The 12,027-nt window shown below is 43.5% G+C and overlaps 1 protein-coding gene and 1 non-coding gene across 7 annotated transcripts in view; both read left to right on the top strand.

The window, feature by feature from the left end:
• The window catches only part of ATG16L1 (autophagy related 16 like 1), a 39,434-nt gene that overhangs the window by 19,938 nt on the left and 7,469 nt on the right, over positions 1 to 12,027 (top strand). For all 6 annotated transcript variants that reach the window (XM_025463480.3, XM_025463481.3, XM_025463482.3 and 3 more), the window contains 3 exons: positions 2,807 to 2,912; positions 7,273 to 7,343; positions 8,033 to 8,104. In XM_025463480.3, coding sequence (XP_025319265.2) covers positions 2,807 to 2,912; positions 7,273 to 7,343; positions 8,033 to 8,104 — 249 coding nt within the window. The remainder of the gene's footprint in view (positions 1 to 2,806; positions 2,913 to 7,272; positions 7,344 to 8,032; positions 8,105 to 12,027) is intronic.
• On the top strand, positions 645 to 918 carry LOC112670211 (small Cajal body-specific RNA 6). The gene has a single exon (XR_003142811.1). It is a non-coding gene; the product is annotated as a small Cajal body-specific RNA 6 (non-coding RNA).

Here is a 12,027-nt window from a genome sequence, read left to right on the forward strand (position 1 = left end):
ATTTAGAGCAAAGCAAGTTTTATACCTGTTGACTGTGTCTGATAGAAGGGATTTCGCTCAGCTTGAGGGGACAGAATCTGTTATAACCATTTTCTGTAATATAAGACTGACTGGAAGAGAATCAGTAGCATGAGAGGCAGGACAAGAGAGAAGTAACTAGGGTTGGTGAGAAGTTACAGTAATTCCTGTCCATATCTGTGTGACTTCCTGTCATTAGGAGTGCAAGGTTGGAAGTAGGAGATAGTCCTGGGCAGAAGTCACTGTGATGCCAGAGCTGTCGGCTGGTGTTCAGAGCTGGGTGCTTGTAGAAGAGAATAAGCAGGTCTCAGCTGGGGTGAGTGAGCAGAAATGGAACCAGCCTGGGGAAATGTGGGCTACCTGACTTGAGGCTGGCAGGTGGGTGTCTAGGGGAGATGGAGCAGCAGAGCAGAGCCGAGCTAGCTGGGCTGCCTCGTGGATTACATGGGGTGAGTTAGAATAGTCAGCTTTCAGGGGAGAGGAGGACTCCTTATGGGGGAAACCAGGCCTAAGGAGGAATCAAATAGAGATTTCCACACAGTGAACTGGCTGAGTGATTCAGCCACCTTGTATGTCATAAAGAGAGTCTCCCTCCGGATGAGGAGTTGGACTGGGCACCTTATGGAGGTCAGTGATGATTGGTAAAAGGTCTGATTGCACTTAATGTCACAGCCCCCTTCTGCCCTCAGCTCCCAGCAGCCCATTGTTTTCTCCCGGCACATTTAAGTCCTGTGCATGGGGTAATGGAGCAGCTGATAACCTGGATCCTGTGTCAGCCTGTGTTCCTGTGAGTGTGCGGTTCATGGCTGACAAATATCCGACAGAACCAGCTCTGCAGGAGGTCAAAGAGTGGCAGCAGGGGTGTGATGGTGCATGATCTCAAGTTTTCAATCTGAGACCTCCTAAGTAGAAAGATAGCATGGAGAAAAAAGAAAAAGAAGGGAATCACACGGGGGCAAAAAGGTTGGCCACTTGTCAGACAGCTTTGCAGCAGTGGGACCTGAGGGCTGCGGCAGGATCACACCACCAAGCAAAATAAAGTGATGTTTATATCCCTGTCCATTAATAAGTGTGATTTTGATGGTATTTCTTTTTATTTATTTATTTATATTTTATTTAAATTCAATTTGCCAGCATATTTCAAGTGTCTTTTTCAGGCCCAAGCGAATGTGATAGGTTTTGTCTTCTCAAAATGATGTTTTAGGCAAGTGGTTGATGACCTGTTTAATGATCTGATATTTGTAATCCACATTTCACAGTCTTTTTTCTTTTTTATTATGGAAAGTTTTTTCGCTTTTTTAATAAAGATTTTATTTATTCATGAGAGACACAGAGATAGGCAGAAACACAGGCAGAGGGAGAAGGAGGCTCCCTGCGAGGAGCCCGATGTGGAACTCGATCCCGGGACTCCAAAGGCAGACGCCCAAACACTGAGCCACCCAGGCATCCCATATTATGGAAATTTTCAAACATCGTTATGAGTAGGGAGAACTTCCAGGTCCCATCATCCTGTCAGGTAGTTCCAGTTAGCCACAGGTGCCAGTTCTATTCTCTCTGCCCCACAGACTTTTGCTAGAACAATTTAGAGCAAATCCCAGACGTTGTAGTTCACCCATAAAGATTTCAGCATCTGTAATCTTTTTCTTTTTCTTTTTTTAAAGATTTTATTTATTTATTCATGAGAGATACAGAGAGAGAGGCAGAGACACAGGCAGAGGGAGAAGCAGGCTCCATGCAGGGAGCCCGATGTGGGACTCAATCCTGGGACTCTGGGATCTTGTCCTGAGCCAAAGGCAGATACTCAACCATTGAGCCACTCAGGCGTCCCTCTTTTTTTTCTTTTGCTTTTTCTTTTTCTTTTTCTTTTTCTTTTTTTTTTTTAAGATTTATTTATTTTGGAGAGGGTGGGGGGGCAAAGGAAGAGGGAGAAGCAGGCTCCTCACTGAGCAGAAAGCCTGATAGGGGGCTGGATCCCAGGACCCTGGGATCAGGACCTGAGCAGAAGGCAGATGCTTAACTGACTAAGTCAGCAAGTCACTCCTCCCTGTGAAGAATTAAATTCTCCCAGAGTGACCCTTACTTTATCGAAGACCTACTCCCCACGATCAGGGAGTTAGTCCTAGGCCACACAACTTGGTGGAAGACCTTTCCTGTAGATGAGCAAGCTGAGGCTTCAGAAAGTTAATAAGAAACTTGGCAGAAGTCACCCTGCCTAGAATACACTGGTGCCCTGTTATTTCCAGAACAGAATAGAATCCCACTGTGACACTGATATGTAGCAGAAGGACTAGCAGCTGCTCATATTAGGATTCCATATGAGGATATGCTCACCTTTAGGAAAGCTGTAAAGCCTTTCTCTATCATTAGAAGCCATGCTGTACTTTGACTAGGTAGTTTAGCATGTAGCATTAACATAATCTGAACCAAAAGAAAGATGGTTAATCAGAGGCTTACTTTTAAGCTATAAGATCATAGTAGACGATAGATTGAAACTTCATTTTTATTAAGAAAATTAATGCAAAGACAGACTATAGGCAGTCTACACAGATTTTGACTACTTTCTAAGAAGGTTGCACTAAAATAGATGGAACTGTAACTATATGAATAAAACGGTAACAATCTTAGGAGACCCTGGGCTAGGAATCCAAGTTAGTTTATGAGCAGATCCCCTTTATTTATGGATGACTGTCCAGCACCTTTGGTTAGGCATCCATAGTGTTCATTTGTATTGGGCTCTTTCCCCTTGGAATGACAGGGATTGGGTTGAAGCAGGATACTTGTCTTGCAGGATGCTCATGATGGGGAAGTCAACGCTGTGCAGTTCAGCCCTGGCTCCCGGCTGCTGGCCACAGGAGGCATGGATCGGAGAGTTAAGCTTTGGGAAGTGTTTGGAGGTAAGACCCCTGAGTGCAAAGAAGGAGGCTGTTTTGGTGACATCTGGGTGACCTTGCCTTCTGGCACCTTCTCAAAATATCCAATATTTTGTGTCAGTAATTATCTGACCAAAGCATTATCACCATCTCAGTTGCCACAGCTGAGTGGATATTTGCTCTGAGTTTTTAAGTAGTGACTAGAAAATACTGTTAAGTTATGGATTCGTTAGTGTTCATGTTTTCTCAGATATAATCAGAACATCATCCAAGATAATATAGGTTTTAAGGAAAATTAAAAAATCTTAAAGTCGGGGACTTTAGAATTAAACTAAACATTGAGCTGAGGTGTGCACATTTAATAATACCAGTGGCCTTGGCCTGGGGAAAAAGATTGAGGTCATATCTAAGCTTGAGAATAAAAAGAGGTATATCTCCCAGGAAGAATGTATTTATTAACAAGCAGCTTATCATCAAGACCTTGTCTCTTTGACTATACCTTATTTCAGAAGTGGCTTCAGAGTACTCAAATGGGATGGCATTAAAACAGGAAATGGGACTTAATCATGTCTTAGAATTCTGAGGCTGGGGATAGCTCAATTTCAGCATTTTGAGATTTAGTTGAGTCTCATATTTTTTTAATAAAGGAAGGTTGAGGAATAAGACTGAAAATTTTAATAAGAACCGCTTTGTCAACACTCTAGTTATAGCACATACATACTCCCCGTAGCACATACATGCTCCCTGTCCAACAAGAAGATCCAATAGGCCCTTGTCTGTGTTATTTCCCGTGATCTTGCCCCAACCCTGTGCAGTTTGAAGGTAGGTATCTCACCACTTGACAAGACGAAAACATGAAAACTCAGAGACACTACTTGATTTGTATAGTTGATTTACATGGCCAGTAACTGATTAGCTAGGCCCTGAGCTGGATCTTCTGACTGGAGAGCCTGCTCTTCCCACTGTGGCCTCCGCTGGGCTATAGAGCAGCTGAAGAAGTATGTGGGTGGCCACTTTTGGTGTGTTTAGAGCAAGAACAGTCTATTGATCCGTTTGGTTATATATAATAGATTATCAATAAAGCACCAAATTTGTCTGCCCTAGCCTTTTTCTTTCTTTTTTTTTGTCTGGAAAGTGACTCCATAATTAAATCCCTGGCGGTTACAGCTAGTTGAAGCCCGTGAAAATTTGTGCCATCTTACCCAAAAAAGTTTCATGAATGCTAATTTTGAAAACTGTGATAATAATAAAGCTATATTGTAATAAGTTTTATGAGATCTGTTTTTGTGAGGTTTTTTTTTTTTTTTTTTTTTGAGATCTGGTTTTTTTAAATCTAAGCAGGTCATCTGTTTCGATTAGGTCTTATGATTAAATAAAAATAACCCTAGAAATACTTTTTACTTCCTTGTCAGTAAAAGCATCTGTAAGAAAACTAGAACCAACCTTTAGTAATAGTTATGTTTTTGCTGTTGTCAAAGGAAGTAAATGGAAATTAATATTGGCGTAATTTGTGCCAGAGTGTATTTTGTATCAATAAAATGAAAAGTTTCAGGACGCCTGGGAGGCTCAGCAGTTGATCGCCTGCCTTCAGCTCAGGGCGAGACCCTGGAGTTCTGGGATCGAGTCCCACGTCGGGCTTCCTTCATGGAGCCTGCTTCTCTCTCTGCCTCTGTCTCTGCTTCTCTCTCTCTCTCTCTCTGTGTCTCTCATGAATAAATAAATAAATAATATTTTAAAAATAAAATAGGGATCCCTGGATGGCACAGCGGTTTGGTGCCTGCCTTTGGCCCAGGGCGCGATCCTGGAGACCCGGGATCGAATCCCACGTCGGGCTCCCGGTGCATGGAGCCTGCTTCTCCCTCTGCCTGTGTCTCTGCCTCTCTCTCTCTCTGTCTCTGTGTGACTATCATAAATAAATAAAAATAAAAATAAATAAATAAATAAAAAATAAAATGAAAAGTTTTTACTGGGTCTACAGAAATAACATAAAATGTTTGGCAGCACTCTTTATGGTTTTGGGGAGCAAATCTCAGTTATGGCATAATTATAGGGCATTTCTTCTGCAAATCGCTTATTCAGTCAGCAGGCTTTTTTCTCCTTGGCTAATATTTACTGAATCTTGGAAAAGACTAAGTCCAAAAGGCCTTTTATGAAATAGTTTGAGGATCCCATTTTTTACCCTTTTAAAGTATCAGAAGAATGGCACTTTCTGCCCAGTAGACATGCTTATCCTTGGTTATTCTATCAAAATTTTGCAGAAGCTCCATTGAGATGTTGACTTACATTTTGCCACTGTGTTAACTGCCAGAGAAATAGACCAATATCTTGGGCATAAGCCAAAGTGATATTTCTTAGCATTTACAGTAATATTTTTGTAAAGATCTTACTTAAAGACCTTAAGTAGTGTATATTGGCGTTTTCCTACTTTTGAAAAATCTCATGAAAATTAGTATCCAAGAAGAGACTTTAAATGTGCTATATAGATATCTTGCAAATAAATTCAGAAAGTAGGCTTCATCAACCAGTTTAATAATCCTGATGATAAATATATTTGACATTTCCAAACCAGTGTTCCTATTATTTATTACCAGAGAAGTATTAAGAGTAAAGAGTGTTCTTTTTTTTTTTTTTTCTGTTTAAGATTTTATTTATTTATTTATGAAAGACACACAGAGAGGCAGAGACATAGGCAGAGGGAGAAGCAGGCTCCATGCTGGGAGCCCGATGTGGGACTCCATCCCGGAACTCCAGGATCAGCCCTGGACCAAAGGCAGGTGCTAAACCGCTGACCCACTCAGGCATCTCTAAAGACTTTTCTTTGAAATGTCTTCTATTTTGTGCTCCCCTTTTATATAAGTTTCTTTTATAAGATTTATTTATTTTAGAGAAAGAGGGAGAAAGAAAATCTCCAGCAGACTCTGCTCTGAGCACAGAGACTGACATGAGGCTTGATCTCAAGACCCTGAGATCATGACCTGAAAGAAATCAAGAGTCGGATTCTCATCCTACTGAGACATCCAGGCACTCCATCCCCTTTTATGATTTTGATTTAAATGATTAATTGTTGGGATCCCTGGGTGGCGCAGCAGTTTGGCGCCTGCCTTTGGCCCGGGGCACGATCCTGGAGACCCGGGATCGAGTCCCATGTCGGGCTCCCGGTGCATGGAGCCTGCTTCTCCCTCTGCCTGTGTCTCTCTCTCTCTCTCTCTGTATGACTATCATTAAAAAAATAAAATAAAAATAAAAAAATAAATGATATGTTTTCCAAGTTTGTCATTCTTAAGCTACCCTTTAATTGGGGGGGGGGCTTGATCACATCATCTTGAGACTTGTACTCTTGTCACTTTGTGCCTGCATCATTAAAGTTCCCACGTGGGTGGCCAGAGCTGTCTGAGAATAGGACCAGGAGCCCGTGGCTGGGTCTGTTGGTGAGGGAGGCTAGGGAGAGGGAAGCACTGGCATCCAGTTAGATTGCCAGAAGCTTAGGTTCCCAGAGACAGATTAAGTGTACAGGCAAATTCCAGAAACTCCAAACTAGCTTTACTGGCATTCTAAGAACTAGCCAATTGCACTTTTTTTTTTTTTTTTTTAATTTTATTTATTCGTGAAAGGCAGAGACATAGGCAGAGGGAGAAGCAGGCTTCCTGCAGGGAGCCTGATGCAGAACTCAATCTCAGACCCCAAGATCACACCACCCATGCTTCCCTACACATAATTTTTTAAAATTTCTTTTCAGGGATCCCTGGGTGGCGCAGCGGTTTAGCGCCTGCCTTTGGCCCAGGGCGCAATCCTGGAGACCCGGGATCGAATCCCACATCGGGCTCCCGCTGCATGGAGCCTGCTTCTCCCTCTGCCTATGTCTCTGCCTCTCTCTCTCTCCCTCTCTCTTTCTCTCTCTCTCTCTCTCTGTGACTATCATAAATAATAAATAAAAATTTAAAAAAATATTTCTTTTCAGACCCTAATGAGAATTACCACATGGATTCTGAAAAATTGAGTGGTCAGGTTCTATAGAAGTGATTGTTAAATTAACATAAATATTGATCAAACCCAAAGATGTATTTATCTGAATTAGACATTTTTACTGAAAAAGAGCAGAACTAAAATTCAGTCTCTAAATGGATTGACTGACATGTCTTTCTTTGTAAAGGGAATTGACTACATTTCTAGGAAAGAACAGCGTAGCACATGCAAAGCGCTGGGCCCTGTATCCACAGACACACTGGTGGCTCTTACAGCTGGCCAGCTGTGTATTCTTGCCTCACCACTGCATTTGTCCCCCTGCTCTTAGATGCTGTCTCTGATTGACTTCTGGGTTTCAGGTGCCCCGTTGTAACATAGGTGTTGGCTTTACTTTCCTTTCCTCTGTCTTCTTTTCATCCAGATAAATGTGAGTTCAAGGGTTCCCTGTCTGGCAGTAATGCGGGAATTACGAGCATCGAATTTGACAGTGCTGTAAGTATCCCGTGTCCTCAGAAATGGTTGTGCTCAGAGGTGTTTAGAAACCATTTAAGACATCCGGTTTTTGAAATTTAAAGTTACTCAGTTTCCCTGCTGTTTTCTATCTTAAGTTAAATCAGTGTTAGATCAGGATGCAGATAGATTATAAGTTCTGTGCTGGCTGTGACTATTGAAGACTGGGTGGGGGAGGCAGGTCTGGGGTGCCCTGGCCAGTCAGTGCCTCTGCAGACTTCCCGAAGTCCACAGCTAAAGCCCCGGCAGTGCAGGTAGAGGGGAAGGGGTCTAGCTGGGTGCATCAGAGACGGGGGGGTCTCAGGGAGAGTAGTTTTGGGAGGTTGAGGGAGGGGACAGTCGGTACCTCTGGGTTCTGCAGCTTGGAGAGTGTAGAGAATTGATATCTGATGTTACCGAACGGGGTTAAGGCATGGCTAGTGAACTCGAGAGGACCAGTTTGAGCTGGAGGGTGTGCAGCATTCTAGCGGGATGGCAGGATAGAGCAAGTGTGGATTTACCACAGCTGGTGGGTTCACAGAATATTGGGGTAACAGTTGGTATTCACATCAGATGTGTAGCTTTCGAGCATCTAATAAACCTGTTTCTGGACTTGATTCTTGGGGAATTTGTATCGTGTGGACTGAAATCCTCTACTTTGTCTAAAATTTTCTTCCCCCTTATTCCCATAGGGATCTTACCTCTTAGCAGCTTCAAATGATTTTGCAAGTCGAATCTGGACTGTGGATGATTATCGGTTACGGGTAAGACCCACTTAAGAAAATTAGTATAATCTCCAAACTTCCTTAGGTTCTCAAGGCACAAAATGTAGGAAATGGCGGATTGATTCATTAGGATGGCTGTGTTTTCCTGAAAATCATACTTGATTCCCACCTGCCCTTCTCTTTCTCCCTTGGGAAAATTTTCTTCCTTTGTCCAAGATTCAGTTGCAGAATATTTGCATTAGGAAGCCATCAAATTTTGCATGAAAGCCTCAGGGTATTCCTGTTCCTAAGAACTAGATACTTGAGGCAGGTATCCGTTTTGGCAGAGCTTCAGTGATCCCAGCACTGCTGTAGAAGTTGTGTTTGTTACAGGCTCCAGAGCTAGTGATGAGCTCCCAGAGTAGAGCTGAAAGTAGGACATAGGAGTACATGTAGGTGCACTTAGGATAGTGATAAACACAGCTCAGATACAAGCTGGGAGCAGGTGGGAGGGGAAGGTCAGGGTCATGTGGAGGAATTTGCCTGTGAACCCAGAGTTGGCGAAGAAGTCACTCGGCTTCCACAACAAAGACCAAAACTTCATGGTTATTGCACTTTTGTTCTAATGAAAAACAAATAGCTTAATTTGGAGACAATGTTTTCTCCTAAGCCCGAAGCAATTTTCATGTGAGCTCATAAAGGAAAGGCCTGTTGAAAGGTAAGAGGGAGGCTGAGCTTTTTGAGAAGAAAAAAGTTTGATGCAAGGTTATGAACTTCACATGAACTTCAAGGTAAAACTACAGAGAGGTGGGGAGCTGCAGCAGAATGGTGAATGGTCCATTAAGTAGTTGCCAGAGGTCTGATTGGATGATACTGGGATGCAGCTAGAAGAATCTTTAGAAATGCGTGGTTAACCTATCATTTAGGCTCTCCATTTTCTTGAAGGAGCTGTAGGGAAAATCACCAGTATTAGATGCTAGAATTAGAGGATTCGATACCTCACAGGTGATGGTGACCCTTAATTCTGAGTTGAAAGAGGATCCAGGACTACACATGCAAAGTCTGGGACTTGAAGCTGACAAAAAGTACATTCCTGTGTGAAAGCCAAAGAGCCTCTCTGTGTTCTTGTCTGAATGGAGGAACAGAGATGGAGCACTGGCCCCAGGTGGGCAGAGCTGCCCCTCTGCTGAAGCAGTAGTCACGTCTATTCTGACGCTTGAACAGGTTTTCAGTTGCAGCCCTTTACTTCTGCATCGCCAACATGGCCTAGCCCATTGTCATGGCAGCATTATAAGCCATTGTAGGCTGTGCTGTACTCTGTTAACCATCGATCACTTACTGGACACCTAGGACAGGGTTAAACATTTGTGCAGTCATTAGTTTGCCTAAAGGAAGAAGGACTCTTCCTGAGTGACTATCATGTGTCAAACCTAGTACTGAGGTATTGTTTGCACCCTCCTGCGTTTTCATCCCCAGGGGAACAAGATGAGATAGGTATATGGGGAAACTGAGGCTCAGATAAGCCCACAGAATTGCCTAAGGTCCCAGAGCTACCAGATGAGATGAGAATGGGAACTGAGCCCCTTGCTTTTCTCTGTTTGACCCGGATTATTCTAGTGCCTCTAGAGACAGGTACAGCAGAACTGCCTGCTCTGAAGAGGGACATATAGCCCTCCTTACATCGTAGGCCCTTGGAGGAGAAAAGCAGTTGGGTCAGCCAGTTGTGCTGGATGATATTTTTCGTTGGTGGAACAGTTCTGTTCAGGTGGGCATCAGCCCTTGGATTGGAAATAGGGGGTTGGGAGTTGGACCTAGAAGACAGAGATCATAATGTTGGGAAACTTTTTTTTTTTTTTTTTTTTTAAAGATTTTATTTATTTATTCATGAGAGACAGAGAGAGAGAGAGGCAGAGACACAGGCAGAGGGAGAAGCAGGCTCCATGCGGGGAGCCCGACGTGGGACTTGATCCCAGGTCTCCAGGGTCAGGCCCTGAGCTGAAAGCGGCACTAAACCGCTGAGCCACCCGGGCTGCCCTGGGAAACTTTTTTCAAGAGAGTTGAAAAGGAGCACCAAGGTGGAGCATGAGTCTTCAGCTAGGGTTACTGACAGGTTGGGGGTTGATGCTAGGACAGTAGCCTCCCTAGGTAGGCCAGCTGGCTTTGAGGGCATGCTGTCCGTGTATGTGTGATGAAGATCCGGAGGCCTTTTTAAGCAGCTTCTCTGTGCCCAGAGAATCCACGTGAAACTCTCACTGGGGTTCAGGAAAGTAAATAAGACTCCCTGTTGTAGGAGACTCTGGCTTCCACTTAGACCCTAGTTAACAGAAGATGTTGGAAGACACAGAAGTCCATGTTCTGAAATTCAGGATTTAAGTCCTTAGTTTTTATAATAAGGGAACAGTGTTGGGAGAGACTGTTTGCTTTAAAATCCTTATAGTAGGGGCACCTGAGTAGCTCAGTTAGTTAAGCATCTGCCTTCAGCTCAGGTCGTGATCTCAAGGTCCTGGGATCAAACCCCTTGTCTGACTCCCTATTCAACAGGGAGTCTGCCTCTCCTTGACATTTATGCGTGCATGCGTGCACGCTCCCTCTGTCTCTCTCAAAGGAATACATAAATTTAAAAAACTCTTGTAGTAAAAGTGTTCTAGGAACAGCCTATTACTGAAAGGGGTCCTTTATAGAGCACTCCTTTGAATAGCGGGTGTTTCACACTCCTTTAAAAATCCAGAAGGTCCTTGCAAAACTGCCTAGTTGCTGTCTGAGATGTGACTTGAGGAACGGGGTTGAACAGCCCACCTGTTCACTTCTCTAATGTTGACATGAAAAGTAACCACAGTAATGAGACTGGCTTTCAGATGGTGGTTTTTACCTCAGAAATATCCTCATCGAGTTTTACATTTTTCTGGGGTCAGTCACCTGGGTGGTGGTGCTAGTGGTAGCTGCTTGCATGGTAGGTGGCCCTTGAAGAAGACAGAGTGAGGCTGCTCTGACACATGAACCCACTTGCCCCATCTCTTAAGGGCCACCGTTTGAAAAAAGAAGATAAAACCTGAAAAATAAGTTGAATTAAATATTGAAAAGAAATGTCAACAACACTGAGTGGATAAAAATTTGACATAAATCTGATGCACTCTGAGCAAGGACTTGTAAATGATGAGAAGTAACCTGGAGGAGGCTGCATTCCATACCTCTCAGGGTGTGGAGAAGGAGCCCATCAGCTGGATCTCCTCCAAAGATGAGATTTGCAGAAGCCCAGACTTTTTTTTTTAAGATTCTATTCATGAGAGACAGAGAAGCAGGCTACCCATGGGGAGACCGATGTGGGACTCAATCCCAGGACCACACCCTGATCATTGTGGGAGACACAACCACTGAGCCACCCAGGTGTCCCCAGAAGCCCGGACTTTTTAAAAAGCAAGCTGACACACACATGAAGAGCCATGAAATAACAGTATTCTTGTTGTTTTGTCAGTCCAGCGGTTTTACTCTGAGATGTCCAGAGAAAGTGGTGTGCCCATAGCTGTTCCCTACACCACTATTTGTGCTCATGAAATGTAAAGTGACCTAGGTGTTTGCTGGGCACAGAAATTTCCATTTAATTATAATCGCCACTTGAAGATTATTTAACTCTCAGAATAACTGTGAAGGTTCTTAGGTACAGAAAGGAAGAGCATTAATGCCCCCAGCAGCGGGCTTTATGCACAGGTCACCTTGTTTGGTCCTTTTACCAAATCAGTGGGAGGAAGAGGTTAGTCCCACAGATGTTCAAGCCCCAGGTGTCCAAAGCCAGAGCATTTTGACTCCGGAACCCATGCGTCTTCAGCTGTCACATGAAAACCGACTTCCACTATAATGTTAAAAGAGCAGTAGATAAATTTTTAGGAGTGTTTTCACATGAGATGGATGAAAGTATTAACATGCATTTGGAGTTCACAAAAAGTAGCTTCTCCCTCCAGTGTTTGCTAGCTGTGGTTTTACTTCTG

Source organism: Canis lupus, chromosome 25 (assembly GCF_003254725.2).
Source record: "Canis lupus dingo isolate Sandy chromosome 25, ASM325472v2, whole genome shotgun sequence".
Lineage (NCBI taxonomy): Eukaryota > Metazoa > Chordata > Mammalia > Carnivora > Canidae > Canis > Canis lupus.